General features: G+C 34.2%; 10 protein-coding genes across 10 annotated transcripts; 4 read left to right on the forward strand and 6 right to left on the reverse strand.

The window, feature by feature from the left end:
- Nucleotides 1–177: 177 nt before the first annotated feature.
- Nucleotides 178–1,119, forward strand: EIN_057920 (cysteine proteinase 3 precursor, putative; the record flags this gene model as incomplete). The annotated part of the gene is made up of 1 exon (XM_004260100.1): nt 178–1,119. The coding sequence occupies one exon, from the start codon at nt 178–180 to the stop codon at nt 1,117–1,119; it is 942 nt and encodes a 313-aa protein (XP_004260148.1).
- A 1,535-nt stretch (nt 1,120–2,654) lies between these two features.
- Nucleotides 2,655–3,098, reverse strand: EIN_057930 (hypothetical protein; the record flags this gene model as incomplete). The annotated part of the gene is made up of 1 exon (XM_004260101.1): nt 2,655–3,098. One exon carries the CDS (start codon nt 3,096–3,098, stop codon nt 2,655–2,657), a length of 444 nt encoding a protein of 147 aa, XP_004260149.1.
- Nucleotides 3,099–3,787: 689 nt separating this feature from the next.
- On the reverse strand, nt 3,788–5,287 carry EIN_057940 (polygalacturonase inhibitor 2 precursor, putative; the record flags this gene model as incomplete). The annotated part of the gene is made up of 1 exon (XM_004260102.1): nt 3,788–5,287. The coding sequence occupies one exon, from the start codon at nt 5,285–5,287 to the stop codon at nt 3,788–3,790; it is 1,500 nt and encodes a 499-aa protein (XP_004260150.1).
- Nucleotides 5,288–5,528: 241 nt separating this feature from the next.
- EIN_057950 (sphingosine-1-phosphate phosphohydrolase, putative) lies at nt 5,529–6,623 on the reverse strand (the record flags this gene model as incomplete). The annotated part of the gene is made up of 1 exon (XM_004260103.1): nt 5,529–6,623. The coding sequence occupies one exon, from the start codon at nt 6,621–6,623 to the stop codon at nt 5,529–5,531; it is 1,095 nt and encodes a 364-aa protein (XP_004260151.1).
- A 627-nt stretch (nt 6,624–7,250) lies between these two features.
- Nucleotides 7,251–10,556, forward strand: EIN_057960 (structural maintenance of chromosomes protein, putative; the record flags this gene model as incomplete). The annotated part of the gene is made up of 3 exons (XM_004260104.1): nt 7,251–9,084; nt 9,140–10,212; nt 10,383–10,556. The coding sequence occupies 3 exons, from the start codon at nt 7,251–7,253 to the stop codon at nt 10,554–10,556; spliced, it is 3,081 nt and encodes a 1,026-aa protein (XP_004260152.1).
- A 602-nt stretch (nt 10,557–11,158) lies between these two features.
- Nucleotides 11,159–12,565, forward strand: EIN_057970 (hypothetical protein; the record flags this gene model as incomplete). Its single annotated transcript, XM_004260105.1, has 1 exon — nt 11,159–12,565. The coding sequence occupies one exon, from the start codon at nt 11,159–11,161 to the stop codon at nt 12,563–12,565; it is 1,407 nt and encodes a 468-aa protein (XP_004260153.1).
- A 216-nt stretch (nt 12,566–12,781) lies between these two features.
- EIN_057980 (hypothetical protein) lies at nt 12,782–13,123 on the reverse strand (the record flags this gene model as incomplete). Its single annotated transcript, XM_004260106.1, has 1 exon — nt 12,782–13,123. One exon carries the CDS (start codon nt 13,121–13,123, stop codon nt 12,782–12,784), a length of 342 nt encoding a protein of 113 aa, XP_004260154.1.
- A 767-nt stretch (nt 13,124–13,890) lies between these two features.
- Nucleotides 13,891–14,871, forward strand: EIN_057990 (hypothetical protein; the record flags this gene model as incomplete). Its single annotated transcript, XM_004260107.1, has 1 exon — nt 13,891–14,871. The coding sequence occupies one exon, from the start codon at nt 13,891–13,893 to the stop codon at nt 14,869–14,871; it is 981 nt and encodes a 326-aa protein (XP_004260155.1).
- A 114-nt stretch (nt 14,872–14,985) lies between these two features.
- EIN_058000 (hypothetical protein) lies at nt 14,986–15,921 on the reverse strand (the record flags this gene model as incomplete). Its single annotated transcript, XM_004260108.1, has 1 exon — nt 14,986–15,921. One exon carries the CDS (start codon nt 15,919–15,921, stop codon nt 14,986–14,988), a length of 936 nt encoding a protein of 311 aa, XP_004260156.1.
- Nucleotides 15,922–16,264: 343 nt separating this feature from the next.
- On the reverse strand, nt 16,265–16,624 carry EIN_058010 (hypothetical protein; the record flags this gene model as incomplete). The annotated part of the gene is made up of 1 exon (XM_004260109.1): nt 16,265–16,624. The coding sequence occupies one exon, from the start codon at nt 16,622–16,624 to the stop codon at nt 16,265–16,267; it is 360 nt and encodes a 119-aa protein (XP_004260157.1).
- Between the last annotated feature and the right edge of the window lie 953 nt (nt 16,625–17,577).

Below are 17,577 nucleotides of genomic sequence, written 5' to 3' on the forward strand. Positions count from 1 at the left end.
TATTCATTAATTCTAATTCTATTTATTATAAAGGAATAGTATATTCAACTCAAAGTGCTTTGATTTTTGGTTTTATTTCACAGCAAAAATTCAAAGCGAGAAAAAGCCAAGCAGAGCGAAAAGTCGTAAAGTTAGAAATGAGTATAAAAAAATTTTCATTAGTAACTCATAACATCAATGATCGGATTTCTCTTGATTGCACTTGCAAGTGCACTTGACTTCCAGGCGTGGACCGCAAAGTACAACAAACGCTTCAGTGCTGTTGAAGCGCTCCGAAGAAGAGCAATCTTCACTGCAAACTCTCGCTATGTCTCCATGTTCAACAAGGAACACAAGTTCCAGTTATCAAATGAGGGTCCCTTTGCTGCTATGACCAACGCCGAGTATCGCGCTCAACTCAAGTTGATTAGAAAGGATGACAAGAGTGTTCCCGTGTATTTGAATAGATCAGCACCCGAGTCCCTTGACTTGAGAACAAGCAACAAAGTGACTCCCATTAGAGATCAAGCCCAATGTGGTTCATGTTATACATTTGGATCAACTGCATCTCTTGAGGGAAGATTATTGATGATTGGTGGGGATTACCAAACACTTGATTTGTCTGAGGAACAATTAGTGCAATGCTCAAAGGAACAAGGCAACAACGGATGCAATGGTGGACTTGGAAAGAATGCTTATGAGTATATCAAGGCTAATGGTATTGTCCAAGAGAAGGATTACCCATACACAGCAGTTGATGGAAGTTGCACTGTTGATGTCAGCAAGAAGTATGCGACTATCACTGGCTACAATTCAGTCCCAAGAAAGAACGACGCCGAATTGAAGGCGGCTTTGGTCGATGGTGTTGTTGATGTCTCTATTGATGCATCTTCTGCTAAGTTCCAATTGTACAAGACAGGAGTTTACACAGATACTAAGTGCGGAACAGGTTACTTCGATTTGAACCACGAAGTCGCCGCTGTTGGATATGGAACACTCGATGGCGCTGCTTATTGGATTGTCAGAAATTCATGGGGAACATCTTGGGGTGACAAAGGTTACATCTTGATGGCGGCTGAAGGAAATACTTGTGGTGTTACTACTGACCCACTCTACCCAACTGGCGTCAAATTCCTTTAATTCTTATTTTAGCATTTTTTATTGGTTTTTTATTATTAAAATTTTTTGGTTTTAATTTCTTTTATTAATTAAGAAATTGTTTTAATTCTTAAATAGTAGTATATTTTATAATAACATAACTATTAATTATAATACAATGAAATGATAATGAATTCCAACACATTATTAGAAATCAACAATACCAGTCAAAAGTGTCTCTTTTTTCAAATAATACACATCTATTTGTCATAAAGTAGAATGTGAAATTGTTTTTTTATTTTGAAAGTTATTTTAAAGTAAAATTAGGTTTTAATTCAATAAACAATCCAAATTCAAGAAATTATTTTTAAATGAACTTTTGATTTGAAAAATAAGACAAACCAGTTATCTATTCTTGTACCACAAATATACATTATTGACTGTAGTTATTTTATAATAAAATTATTATAACAACTATATATATATATATATTTAAAAATAGAAATAGTAAAAAATGAAAAAAAGAAAGAATTTATAAATTTTTTCAGTTAGTTTTTAGTTGGTATTTTCAAAATGTGTATAGTTTAAATAGTATTGAAATAATAAAAAATAATATTGTTAAAAACAAAGCTGAGGTATAAAAACAAAAAATTTGTCATCTAATCGCCACAATGATGAGAATTTAGTGTGATCAACCATGATAAATACATACGTCTTCATCTCTGAGTGGACTTTTACAATCAAATGACCTTCTTTAACTTAATGATAAGCAGTGGCTCAACATATAATGTTTTTTTACTGTTTTGAAAGTAAGGAATAATAATAATAATAATAATAATAATAATAATAATAATAATAATAATAATAATAATAATAATAATAATAATATAGTATGACAAGTTTAACTTATGGCTGTTCTGCGACTTTTTAAGTTCCTTCAAAAGTCGCTGACTTCTTTTAGAACTAAACAACTATTAACTTTAATAAATTATACCATATTCATTTTTGTCTCAAAAATGTGTAAAAACACATTAGTTGTTATAATTTGTTATATTATAATCATATAAATATAATTTAAAAAATGATTTGAGAAGATATAATTGGGACGATATTTTTTCATTTTATTTTTTAATAATAATTATATTAGATTTATATGGTTTATTTTTTCAATATCTTTTAAATGATAAATGGTATTTTGAATAGTTATTTAACTAAATATTTAGGTCAGCGACTTTTAAAACCACTATAAAGTCGGCGATTTTCAAAGGGACTATAAAGTCGCCGAACAGCTATAACTCATATTAACATAAAGTAACTCACTTTAACTATTCAAAATTAGATATTCGTCGTTTTACTATAAAACAAACTATACTCATTAAAAAAATTATGTTTAGTATATCCATAGTTTAACAATTATATAAAGTTTGTAAAATTTATTATAAAATAAACCATAATTAACTACATTCATAATACTCGAAAACAAGAAAAAAAATAAAATCATGTAACTTTTGAACCAAAATCATATAAATTTTTAATAATAAAAGAACTAATCTTTTAGTAACAAATGAATTATTTCCTTAAAACTTTCCTGCTTGTTTGACGACTCTCTTTCGTTCATTTCTTGGGTCCTTCTGAATGTGGTTGTTGTGTTCTGGATGTTTTGGACCAAATGGAAAAGGTGCAGGGACACGAGAGTCCATTGATCCTTCAAAAGGAGCAGTTGAGTTGTCATCATGTGGATGGTGTGGTGGGAAGTGTGGGACTTCTGAACCAAATGGCACATCTGAACCGTCTTTTGGTGGGAAAGGTGGTGGGATGGTTGAGTCACAAGACTCACTTCCATCTTCACAAGGCACGTGTGGCGGATGTGGGAAGTGAGGACCGTGGTTGTGGTCATCATGTGGGAACTCGGGTGGTGCTATTGAACCTTCTGGGACTTGTGAGTCTTCAATTGGCTTCTCATGTCTTCCTCTGAACGCAAGTGCAGAGCAAATGAGTGCTATAAAGAGGATTTGTTTCATCTGATATTGTGGTTGATTTTCAATTGGCTTATAAGGTGTCCTTTGCGTCAAAGTTGCTGTTTTTGATAGAAAGGTATTTCGCATTGAAATAGAAATCCTACCATCTTTCCTACCAACAACAGAAGAAGACTCTTTTATGGTTTTTGAATACTGAAATTAATTAATATTAATTTAAGTACTATTTAACTATAGTTTTCAATAATATTTTTTTAAAAAATGAAATATAAACTTTAATTTATAGTTTAACAATGATAATCAATTAGCATAAAAAAAGACAACAGACAGACTCTACAGATTCACATTTTTTTTAGAAAACAATATATAAATATTATTTCAATACTTTTGTGTCTTAAAGTGAGTAAAACCAATTCCATGGTGTAGTCGAATTGGAGTCAATTCGACTTTCATAATAAAGAATCCACAAACACGGCACAAACATTCTACAAAAAACATCATTAATTAATTAAGTTTAAAAACTAGAATCAAATTAATACATTTGTTTTTTTCATTTTACCTTTTTTACATGTTTGTGTTATTATTCTGTAATAAAACATAAATCAAACACTTATTAATAAAATAAGTTAAACAATGCAAACTATAAGTTTTTGAAAACTTAAGGTTCATTGAAATACTTCAAAAAATTGATGACTTATTGTTCAACAAAAAAAGGAAAAACAAAGAACTCCAAATTAGACATAACAGGCTTTTGGTTTATTATATCCTTTATACTCCAGACACACATCTCTAATCCAATCTTCCAAGTACATAGCTTTGCATTCGTTTGTATCGTACAAACAATACAATTCCTCGTTGATATAAATAGTAGGTGACCAATGCGAAGCGAGTCTTTCCACATCTTGCAGTCCTTCTTTCATCAGTTTTTGTCCCACCTCTCCCATCATACAATCTGATATAGGTATTGGGTCTATTCCAAGTTTCTGCGTACAGTCATACAAGTTCGATGGAATTAAATATAACACACGACTCATACATTGATAGAGGTTGAGTGCTACTGTCGAATTATACACTTCATTGGAACATGAAAACAAGAAGTCCCCATCCACCTCCGTATCTCCATGCATCGAAGAGTATCCAGTCACTTTCTCTGGTGTTGGTGTTACTATCCACCCAAAGGTATAGTCCACTATATCCTCCAATTCCCGATTGAGTGGTGCAATAGCATTGTTGATCGCATTTGTGAAATCCCCACATTTTGACATTCCATGAAGAGTTATACGTACTCTTTCTGGGCAGTCGGAGATGACCTTCAACTTATTTACAGCAAGAATCGGACATTCAATTGAAGTGTTGGTGACGTCTAACTCGGTGAGACTCGACCCAAACAGACTTGGTATTTTGCCAGTGATTTGCGTGTTTTTCATGTCTATTTTCTTGAGGTGTTTTGCTTTGTCAAGACCGACTAAATGGCCAGAGAGATGAGTATATGAAATGTCGACTTTTTCTAAGGACTTTCCTAGAAAGAGGGAATGTGGAATTGGACCAGAAAGATTACTCTTACTCAAATTGATATCAACAAGTCTTGGAAGAGTACCTAGTGAGTTTGGTATTGTTCCGACTATTGTGTTCTCACTGAAGTCACAAGACTCCAAATTGACTAAAGCGGCCATTGGCGGTATTTCAGAAGTGATTTTGTTGTGTTTCATATTCAACGATATGAGGTTGGATAACTTGTTTAATGCACGTGGAATAGTTCGAATACTATTGTACGAGAGATCTAAAGTCTCAAGGAATACATTGTTTTTGAGAAAGTAAAATACATCGTCAAAGGCATTGTTGGCGGCTTTAAAATGCTTTAAAGAGGTTCCAAGTACATTTGCAAATCCTTTAAATAAGTTGTTTGAGATGATAAGAGTGTCAAGTCTTTGAAGTCCATTGAAAGAAGTTAAGAGCCCAGTTATTTGGTTGTTTGATACATCGATTTTCTTCACATGTTGTAATACAAAAAGAGGAGGAACTTCACCTTTTAAATTGTTTGAAGAAAGATTCAAAGATAAAACTTTTCCATCTTCACACTCAACACCGTACCATTCACAAACACTTCTCTCGCTTTTCCAGTTGGTGCGTATCACCCAATTTTCACCATTCAAAATGTCAAAGAAAGTTGTCAACAACTCTTTCTCTTGTTGTTGAGAAAAGACTAATGTGAACAAAATTATTGCCAAAAACATACACTCTTTGTTTTTAAAGATTTGTTGGTCTGTTGTATGAATTCTAAGTTGCTATGAGAAACAGTTTAAAATACAATTTGTTGTACAACAATTTATATTTAAATAATTTTTCGAACTATATTGTATAGGAGTTAGAATAGATGTCTTGTTTAATAATGGTAATAAAATAAAAAACTATAAATTAAGTTAATAAATCAATATTAAAATTCCTTTGCTTGTTGAGTCGATAAATAATAAAAATTTATTTACTTGACGCTAGAGTGCTGCAGAGATCCTTTGTGAACAAATTAGGGATGTACTTTTGTACAACAATCGGGGAAATCACTGTAGCGAAAAATGCGATCAACATTCCACTGATGTAATACGTGAAAAATTGCACTGTATAAATTCTGCTTGTCATGTTCATGTTATCGTCAAACTCAAGCGGGTCTAAATGACAGTAAGCTCTGAATTTGTTTGAAAACTTCCCGTACTTGTCAAGGAATGTAGTTTGTTTCGAAAGGAACCACCGAAGAAGTAAGAACACAATCCCACAAACCGAAGTGACTAAACCGCCTGTTGCAAACGCTTTACACAACTCGAAGGGATGTTTGATCGAGCACGAGTACGGTGGCGTGTCTTCGACATCAGTGTGGTAATCGGCGACGTCCAAAATGAAGCAGAGAAGACAATATCCCAACCCAACCGTAGATCTCCAGTAACATGGAGTGTATCGCGAGAAACACAACGGATGTAATGTCAGCAACACGTAGTGAACGACAAATAATATCACAACAAATGTGAAAGTACGTGGAAGGTCTGGGAAGAGTTTGTAAAATCCAAACGAGAAAATCCCTAACATTGCTCCTACAACGACGTCAGCTGGTGTATGAACCCCTGTGTACACTCTGCTTACAGCAACGACAAGAGCGTAGCACAACAAAAATATGACCCCAACCCAATTTGGGTTGAGCACGTCGATTAAAAAGAGGGCATTCGCCACTGCATTCATTGTGTGGTTCGAGGGCATTCCAAAATCAATTTCTTTCTTTGGTTGCCACACACCGGCAGGCCTCGGACACGCGAATAAGTTCTTAATGAAATTGCCAATATATGTTGAGACAGCAATAAGTTTGAGTAATTCATTGGAGTTGTGGTGAGCGTCCGGTGATGGGTGGATCCACCATGCGGTCGGGACAAAGGTGATATATACCCCAACACCCGCAAGGTGTGTCATCATTAAGAAAAAAATGTCGAGGGACTTCATCCGACGGCTTTGAACCTTGTTGACAGCAGGCATTGACTTCGTCACCGTCTTGTATAAAACGTTGCGTAGACCAGTAAGTATCACTAACATCCAAAAATTGGGCTTTTAAAGTTCGGCGTTCTGACAAGTGTAAGATAGAGATTGTGATGCATCTCTGACAGCGTTTTTGCTTCTTCCTCTGTTTTGAAGTTTCTTGAGACTAGTTAATGTTATAATTTGTTTTACTATTTGTATATAGTATAGCAATAATTAGACAAATTTAAGTGTTGGGTCGATTTACAACAAACGTTTTTTAAAAAAATGGTTTTTTTGTTTATGTTATTAAACTAAAATTTCGGGAATTGTTGTATTTTTAATTCAACAAAGCACTATTTTAATTTTAATAAGTTGGTTTAACAATTATAAAGTCAATTATTTCAATTTAATAGTATTTTAATGTCACATTTAATTAAATTTAATCTTGTTTTAAATAAAAAAACATTTTTAATTTAAAAAAATGTTTATGTTAATAAAAATCTTTAGTATAAATTAGATATTTTTTACAATAATCATAACATTAAAAAATGAAAATAATTTTTTTTAATTTTTGAAATGTTATTTTAAAAAAATAAAAAAAAATCAAAATAACAAAAAATAGAAAATAAATATTATTGAGTTATTTAAAAAAATAAAAAACAAAAAAATAAAAAAATTCTTTCAATCACAAAATCCGACAACATGTCAAAAGGAGTTTGTGGAACGATCAAGCGTATAGAGTTGGAAAATTTCATGTGTCATCGCCATCTTCTTCTTGACTTGTCACCACAAGTGAATTTCATTGTTGGAGAAAACGGTTCCGGTAAATCGGCGATATTAGTTGCTCTCGCAATTTGTTTTGGTGCGAAGGCGCAGTTCACGTCTCGTGGGAAGCGAGCTGCGGATGTTATTAAAACGGGTGAGACGTACTGTAAGGTGATTGTTCACCTCAACAACATAGGTGATGGGAGTTTAGACCGTGAGAAGTACGGCGACACCATTTCTTTTGAACGGAAGATAACAAAGGAAGGGAGTGGGTCATATAAAGTGGTAGGTTTAATAGATGGCGAGAAGCCTCGTCTAGTTGGGAACAAAGCGAGTGATGTCAATGAAGTATTGGATCATTTCAACATTCCATTTGATAACCCCTGTATTTTACTCATGCAAGAAACATCAAAAACATTTTTGACTGCGACGAAAGCAACAGACAAATACAAATTCTTCTTACAAGCAACACAACTTGAAAGCGTCATCGACAATTATAAATTGGCGGAGGAATTGTGCGCGAAAGCACAGAAACAAATCGATACAAAAAAAGAGGGAATACCCGCGATGGAAATGCAAGTCGATGCGTTAAAAATGAAGTTGGAAGCTGCAAAGAGTATTAAAGAGTTGAAGAATATTGTCAAAAATTTGGAGGCGGAGGCCGCGTGGGCAAATGTTCGAGACCAATGTCTTGCTGTAAAAAGTACAGAACAACACTGTGTCATACTCAAGACAAAGATCAACGAATTCAGTCAAGATGTCATAGAAAATAAAATACAACAGGCTTTACAACAAATACAAAATTACAATAAACAAGTTGGAACTGTTGTTAACGAACTCAAACAACTTGAGGAAGTGAAAAATGATGCAAGTACAAGTGTTGTGGAAGCAAGAAAGAAATTGCAAAACTTACTTTTAGAAATTGAAGATAAGAAAAACAGTCTTGAAACGACAAAGAAGAGGGTACAACTGTTGAAAGATGGTTTGGAAGAAGCAAAGTCGCACGACGAGAAAGATATGGAAAACGCAATTCAAGACAAAAACAATAAGATCCGACTTGCTGAAATAGAAATTGAGAAGTGTAAGAAGAGCGAGGAGAGCACAAGAGAGGAACTTAAACCCCTTGAAGTCGAGATGCAAGAGAAAGCAAGAAGGTATGGCGGCGTCGACGACGATTACAAGAAATTGAAAAACAGAATTGTCGACGAAGAAAAGAATCTGCAAAACTTGAAGAACCAAAAACGGGATGTGATGGCTATTTATCATCAAAACATGCCACTTTTGTTAAAGGAAATCGCGCAAACAACTTTTGAGTACGAGGTGGTTGGGCCGATTGGTGAGCAGATTACGTTAAAAGACACCAAATGGAACCATGCAGTTGAGAATTGTGTGAAGAGAGCAACGTTGGCGTCATTTATTGTGAGGTCTGAAAATGACAAAAGGAAATTGAGAGAGTTGGGGCAAAAGACGCGGTTTGATGTGCAAGTTTTTGTGTACAACATCAAGTACGGCAATAACAGATACCAAACAAACAAACAAAAGTACCAAAGTTTACTTGACGTTATCGATATAAGGTCAACCGTTGCGTTCAACGTGTTGGTTGATCACATCAAAATAGATGCTGTTGCTGTTGCCATCAATCGAGGGGAAGGCAAAGGCATGATGAACCTTGGCGCAAAACAGATTTATTTACAGAATGGAAGTTTAATGCAGAGAAGTGGGCAGACTGAGGGTTTTTTCCCTTATAGAATTCCACAACAATCGCTGTACGGTTTGTTTACTTTCATTTTGAGTATAACGCGTGTCATCAATGCAATGACAAAAAGCAAGAAAGGATGTGAATCTGGCTATCACAGAGTCGGAGGACTTGTTAAAACATATGAGAGCAGACCTCGCGGGAAATGAAGCGATTCGAAATGACATTGACAAAGAGCGCTCTGCATGCAACAAACAAATCGCCAAAGTAAGAACCCGCTTGAGACTTTGTGAAAAAGACACGCGGTCTGCTTTGTCAAAAAAGAAAGAGGCGGAAAACATTACAATCAAAGAAATGGCGGATGTTGAAGAGTTGGAGGAGAACTACAACACGTTTTTGGAGAAAGCAAAGAAACTCTCTGATGAAATAAACGAGAAAATTGCGCGAAAAAAGGAACTCAAAGATGACGTGGAAAATAAACGCATGGAATTGGAAAAGTCGAAGGTCGACATCAAGTCAAAAGAGGGCGAGATGAGACTTATTCACAAGAGTTCGGCTGAACTTGGTAACAACATTGAGACGTGGCAAGAGGAAAAAATGGAGGGAGACTCCCATTTACAACTCATAAAACAACAATACGAGAAAGTTGCAGAAGAACTGAGCGAGCAACAAACGCGGTTATACGAACTAAAAGAAGTAGCTAGCGAATTTAAGTATGTTGAAACAAACAAAACAGTTGAAATGATATTGCGGGAAAAAGCGAAGTGTGAAAAGAAGCAAGAAGAGATTAATAAGGAGCGAATCGATTATGACGAAGTGGAGAGGGATTTTGAGAAAAAAAGTGAGCAACTTGAACGAATTAACAAACAACTTTGTGAAATTCGAAGAACTTCGAAAGTGTTAGAAGCTGAGTTGGAGAAGAGAAAAACGAAGTACAAATATTTACTTCGACAAACATCGACAAAAACGATCCAGTTGTTTGAACAATATTTGAAGAAGAAGCCTGGGTGTAGTGGAAGAGTGCGACTTGACCATACAAAAAAGGAATTGGATATTGAAGTGTCTCTGAATAGCCAGAAAGAGAGAGATGCAAAGACCTTGTCAGGTGGAGAGAAAAGTTTCTCAACAGTCTGTCTATTACTTTCGTTGTGGAATGTTGTGGATTGTCCGTTCAGAGCCATGGACGAATTCGATGTGTATATGGTTTGATTAGTACATTATTTAAATTATTTAAATTAAACTACATAGCACGTATATTATAATATATTATTAATATATTATAATATATAATTTATTTTAAAGTATATACATGATATTATAATACATATTTAAACGTTATTTACAAATTATATTATATTTAATCTAATAAAAAGGATTCGATATCAAGGAAAATTGCAATTGAGACTTTAATGGAAACAGTCCAGAGTGCAGGAAGAAGACAGTACATTTTTATTACACCACAGAACCTTGACGGTGTCAATTCAACGGACACCGTGAAAGTCTTTATGATCAGAAAGCCACAGAGAGAACACCTTACACAAGTTTAAGATGGTGCAATTGATTGATTTGTGTGTTTACTTACGAACTTTAGTATAGTAAATTTATAATATTTTTTTACTTTAACTTTGAATTAATTATAAGTGTGTGGTGTTTTTTCGAAATGTATAAAAATCTATTTCTATTTTTATATCTTGTGAATTAATAGAGAAACAAATTAATAATTAATAGTTTATTTATAATAAGCACTAGTAAAGGTTGAAAACCCAAACAAAGTTAAAAATACATCGATAATTCGTTTATCTTCTTTTTTTAGTTATTTTTCAGGTAGAACAAAGTCCCATAAATGTCTTATTCTTAATTTAATTAATAATTTTATACTATATATTTTAACAAATTAATTAATATAAATTTAGGAAATAAAAATGGGAACAACAAAATACTTTCAACAATAGAACTAGAGACAGAATTTCAATTCAATTTTTCTGTTCTTTTTTGGCAGGATTTAGTTGTTTTAATGAGTCAGTGAACAATTCACTGACTTAAAAAACAAAAGAATTGTTTTAACGAAATTGATTCCCAAAAATGTCTGTTACTTTTGAATTAAAAAACAACCAGTTTAATTTGAACTCTAAATAATACTTAGTGTGCAATGCTTGTAAGTCCTCAAGCCATCTCAGACGTAGCAAGTGGATTGAAAGACATCCCAGATGGCCCAATGAAAGTGGTAATAACTAATATCATTGGGTTGTTAGCTACTGTAAACGCAGTGAATTTACTTAAAGCTCTTGGCATTAATACAAAAGCACTGGTATGTGACTTTCTGTGCAAACATCAGCTGAACAAAGAAGACCAAGACTCACTCACTTCATTTTACCAAATTAGTCCGGACGAAATCCACTCGGTAACAAAAGACGCCGCCGACAACTTGTGCGACCTTTTGAACGAAGACGACTTCGATACAAATCAAATCAAAAAGCGGTTGGACGCAGTTGAAGCCAAACTCAATAAACCCGTCACACCAACAACTTCTCTTGTTGGAAGAACTTCCTCGCCAAGTTCACTGACCATTGGAGTCAAGAGTGTTGACACACAAATCCAAACGGAATTAACGAACCTCAAGAAGTTCTGTGAAGACAACTTTGGAATGCTTCAGAGCCAAATCGAAGAGATCAAAGGCATCTCGTCTTGTCTCTCGAGTGAGTCGCATTCCAAATTAGCCAAAAGTGCATCCAAGTCATCCGTTGAGTCGAACGAGCGCCGGAGAAGTTTATTTAAAAAGAAAGACGAGAAGGAGGAAGAGAAAGAGAACCGGAAGAGTAAAGTCCGTCTTGGGAAACGTGAGGAGAAGAAATTGAAAGAAGAGGAGAAGCGGAAGAGTGAGATGATTGAAGCCCAAAAGAGGGAAGAAGTTGAGAAAGAGCGGAAGTTATTAGAAGAGGAACGGATACGACTTCAGAAAGAAGAGGAAGAGAACATTCAACAAGAGATCCGACGGGAAGTGTTTAATGAAGATGAAGAATTGATGGAACTTGGGGAGTTACTTGAAGTCTTTCAAGAATGGAGTGGATTAAAGGTGTGTGATATCTTATATGACTCCGAGAATGAGGAGATAGAGGACAATACTAATTTCAATGGAAAGGTCATGTTTAAACCTAATTGCTTCTTTATCAGTTTTGATAAGAAGGGAAGCATCTTCGGAGGATATTTGAAGGAAAATATCGGGCTGTTGGACGAAGACGTCGACGACGAGAATCACTTCATCTTTTGCTTAAGAAGAGAAGACGGAGTGCCGTTCACTGAACCAAAAAGGTGGTTCCATAAGAAAGAACACGACGGTGGAATTCGGTTGTTTAGTAATAACGACTGCTTGTTCCAAATGGGAAATGTCAACTTCGGGTGCTTTGGAATATCGAAATTGAGTTTGAGAAAGAACGTGTGTCTCAATTTGTCGAATGAGTATGAAGGAATCGAAGATACCGACTTAAATGGGACGAACAAAAAGTTCTTTACTGTTGAGAGAATAGTCGTTATACACATGTCGAACCCAACGCAATAAGACGTTTGGTCAAGAGAGAATTATCATGTATGGGCAGAGTGGGTTAATTTATCATTTTTTATTGTCTAATGTCTCAAACCCTAGTCTTCTCTTCAATTTGAAGAATGAAAGAAAAAAAGAACCGTGGAATGTAACAGATAGTACAATTATATGGTCGTATATAGTATGTAATTAAAAGCGTGCTTTTGAGTTGTGTAACACCCTCTTTTCTTGTTTTTATTTTGTTTGCGTCTTTGTGTGTTGGAGCCAATATTGCAGAGTTGATGGAGATAAGTCTCCATACACTTCTTGGTTCTGTATCTGAAGAAACCGTGTTGCTTTTGTTAAACCAAGAAGTTGTGCCTTTTCCATTGCATACTCTTTTTGTTCTGTTGTCCAACTTTTCTTTCCTCGAGTGGAACGGGTGAGTTGTTTGTATAATTTGGGCTTTGTGAAATCTTGTGTTTTGTTCAATGGAGTTGCAGAGACTACAGGAGTTATTGTAGGAGTAGTGGGAACAAGCTCGAAAAAGGAGTCAACCTTATAAGATTCTGGAGGAGACGGCACAAAAGCGGACATTGAAGTAAAAGAGATGGAATGTACTTTTAAAGAACGGTACGTAAATTTTGGTGTGATTTAATACCTTTTTTGACTTGTTGTTGTGTTGTTGCTTTTTTTCATTTCCTTTTCGAATGAGAAAAAAACAATTTGTTGGTTTAACGGCTAAAATAACGGGATTTGTAGAAGGATAAGAAAAATCCAACTTTTTCTATGGATTTTTCACGAGAAAAAAGACGTGTTACAACTCGACATTTAAATTAAAATAATCGGGAAGAATTATTATTTTTTTGGAAATGTTGTAACATTATTTTTAGTTATTTTTTCTATTTAAGAGTAGTTATAGAGTGTCATCTAGAGTCTTTATTGTTTAAGTAATTAAAGGTCAAACATTTATTAATATGATATAATTTAATTATAATATAATAATAGTTATATAATTAATTTTTTTTATTGTAACAAAAAAAACTATTTTTGTTAAAACGTGTAATTAGATTGTATAAATAATTATTAAGAAAATTCGAAAACAATAATGTAATTATAAAATTATTACAATCTAATATAGTTTTATAAATCAATTTTTTTCTATATTATTTTAATTCTATTTTAAGAACATATCAATTAATAAAAAAAAAACTATTTTTACACCATATAATAAGGTTAATAGTATAGTTATATTTAGTTTAATTTTTACTAAAAGTTATTTATAAAAACAAATTTAAAAACATTTTTTACCAACAAAAAGAAAAATACAAAAAAACAACTCGAAAAGATACGAGAAGAAGACGATGGTATGGAAACCAAAGATAATGATGTGGGAAACCAATTTTGTGAGTAGTCGGCAAACATTAATTCGTGATATTAAAACAATGGATTACCGTTCACATATCCAAAACACAATTCGGGTAGTTTTAGACCATCTTTTAGGTGGAGTGATGTTTTGCATCTTGTTGCGGTATAACGTTTTTGCTCACTTTTTCCCTGTGTTATTCAAATTAGACAATTTCATTGAAAATACAGTGAGATGGTTTATTACATACCCCGCAGGGTTTAAGTTCAACGAGAATTATAACAACTTCTTGTCATCACTGTCACTCTTCTTCCTTCACTTCTGGAAAAATGGACTCTTATTTTTAAGAGGGCCAGTACTGGTGATGTTCAATGTAGTCCAAATCCTCGTTTTGTTTTGTGGATTCACATCGCTTGTAGCGTTTTTGGTTGACTTGATCTCTGTCATATTCTTCCCTGTACAAATGCTCTCTGTGTTCTTTGGAGGGTTAGAAAGAGCACACTTCTCACTCATTGTTTCGCTCTTTCGAGTATTCATGGGGTCAAAATATAACCCATTACGAAAGAGGGTCGATACCCTTGTGTATGAACAAGACAATTTCCTCCTCGGTATTCTCTTCTTTGTTCTCCTCATCTTCTTCTTGCCATGTAGTTTTATCTACGCATACTACTTTTCTATTCTACTCACACTCGTCACTTACACACAAAGAGCTTTCATGCTCTCATCAGTGGCAATTACCGAACTCCCCGTCAACGACTTTTTGTCGATGTTTGATAATAAGTACATCGACAATCCACCAAAACTGGAGGAGTACTCGATGAGGAAAAATGAGGGCAAAATTGTGTTCGACACATGCTTTGAGAATTATTCTGTCAGAGGAGGGAAGACACTGTACTTCAAACCTGAAATCTTCTGCGAGTACAAACAAGCACTTCTCGACACGTTCAAGGACGAGGAAGACATCACCGAAGAAAAGTGATAATTTACTGTTTCGATTTGTTCAATCTGACAAGAGATGAATTATTACTTGCCCCCTATTATAAGGATTTGTCGTATTGTTTTCAACCAAAGGTATTAAACAATAGATATAAAATTACACATCAGCCCACTCGTAAACTGCAACTTCACCTCTGTGAGAAGAGAGGAAAAGTTTTCCCTTGGTTGTGTGGCAGAGGGAAATGACAGGAGGATACGTGAAAGGGATCAGCTCATTCTTCTCAAAAGACGCAGTGGTGCAGTTGAAACAGAATTCTTTGGTTGCGATGCAGAAGTTGATGTTATCCCAAGACGACGAATAAGGGTCGACTGCGATGGAATCGTAACAATTCATGAAGAGCGTGTATTTCTTCATGAACTGCAATTTGTTCTTCCCAACGACCTGAAGGAAATAAACGTCTCCTGTTGTCGAAAGAGCCGAAACGACGTTGACCTGTTTGATCTCACTATATGGATGTGCGTATCTGCGCTTGAAGCTGCAGCACTGGACTGAAAGAGAAAGCGGTGATGTGGAAATGCTTTCTTTCTTCAAAAGCTTTCCTGATAAGTTGTACAAATATAAGGTTCCCTTTGAAGACACCATAATACACTCGTTGACATAAATCATGGAAGTGACCAAGCCAGAGATTTTGAAGAGTTGTGTCAATAACGACTTCTTGACTGTGTAAACAACAGACTGGTTGTTTGAGGTGTACGAGGCACCAAAGATATCTTTACCGTTCGAGCAAAGGAAGTGGAGCGGATGGGGGCAGATGACATGTAATATCGATGTTTTCGTCTGCGTGTTAAAGAGTATGACAACGCCGTCCTCGTATGAGACAAACACGTCTTCGTTGTTCCAGCAAGCAGAAGTGACTTGGCTCTTGTGGCTATCGATCCAAGCAACTTCCTCCATTGTCTTCGAGTTGATGATGTAAACAACGTTGGAGGATGACTGCAACAAGACCAAAGCGGAGTTCAAGGAGCACTCCAAAATGTTGCTCACATTCTTTGGGAATGAGAGACGATGGGTGACGTGGATTGTACCAGCCATATCGCTTTCTTTTCCATTTTTTTCCCGTTCTAATACTCCAAAGTGATTGTTTGAGATTCAATCTCACTTCTCATATACTCAAATTGTATTTAACTATTTATAGTTGTTTAACTATATTAGTGTTTTTAGTTTTTGGATTGACAGTGTTTAACTTAATTTATTTTTATATAGTTTTAATAATTAATAAATAGTATTCATTTATATATTTATAGTTTATTAGTTTCAGATAGTAGAAATATTATAATGGAATAGATAAAAATGATAGTTTTAATAATACTAGAAATGAATTATAAAAAACCATAATAGTGAACACAAAGGATTTGATTATGCAGTAGGTTTCTCCTCAGTTTTCGACAGGCTTAGCAGCACACTCGAGGCACATGACTTGTTTGTCTCTGATTTTATAGTCTTTAGCACCGATGACGGCGTGGCAAAGTGGGCACTTGAAACAGTCGGGGTGGTATCTATCTTCATCGACACGAATGATTTTCCCTTCGATTGATTTTCCGCACTCCTTGCATTTTGGGCAAGCGCATTCCTTGCACATCAACTTCTTTTCTTTCATGAAATATTTGTCGAGTGGAGCTTTGCACTGGGAGCAAACGAAACAATCCTCGTGAACCATATATTTGCCTTTCATGATCTCAATTGGATCCTCATCATCTTCAAACTCTTTTTGACAGACGTAGCATTTATCAGTCATAACTCTTTCGAATTGGATTGTTCGTTCTTCTTTATATTCCAAGTTCAAACTCTTCCTATTTTGGTGGTCATAGTTTCGAGTTCTTTTTATCGTAGGTTATTTTAAAATGGAAGTTGTGGAATTTCTATTAAAAATTCGGGAATTGTACGAAGAACTATTAATTAAGTTAAGAAATTTGGTTGTATAAAATCGTGATGGCATTTCGCTGTTATTATTCTTATAATACCATTTTGTTGATTTAACTGTTGTAACGTGGATACATCTCTATAAAAATGTTTGTGTATGGGCTTTTTATTATATCATAAAGATAAGACGTGGGGACAAAAACTCGTATTGTTCATTATACTGCAAAAAGTGCTTTGAGTAAAATGGGTAAAAAAATGATTAATAACACTCATAAAAATATTAAAAATTCTTGTTTCAAGTGGTTTCAAGAAATTGAGTCGATGCTTTTTGGTTCATATGCTTTTCACTTAAATAATTTTAAATAAACAGAAGAGATGAAAACATAGCATTTTCCAGAATATTTAGAAAGGTATTTCACTATTATTCATTTTTTTATTAATGTCAATAAATAATCATAAAAAATAATATATTTATTGGTAAAATTATCGCATTTGTTTTATTGTTGTAATCTAAAAGATATTTTATAGTTGTTTGATAATCAATTATACATATAAAATAGTTTTATAGTTTTGTTTTAGCTCTTAGTGTTTAAAAAAAGTTGCTTTTTAAAAAGCTCGATTTTTGGGTATATTGTTCAAAAATTCTTTTTTTGTCAAAAATATTTCTTATAACTTTTTATTCAAATTTAAGTAAAATTGAATAAAAAAAGTAAAAATGGTTTTAAAAAAGAAAAAAATTGTCATTGTTTTTTATTCAAAATAAAATAATAATAAAGAGAAAGGACGGACATGGGGACGAAGGACGGGAATATAGGCCGAAGGACGTCC

This window comes from Entamoeba invadens (assembly GCF_000330505.1).
Source record: "Entamoeba invadens IP1 unplaced genomic scaffold scaff_1105074726711, whole genome shotgun sequence".
NCBI classification, from domain to species: domain Eukaryota; phylum Evosea; order Mastigamoebida; family Endamoebidae; genus Entamoeba; species Entamoeba invadens.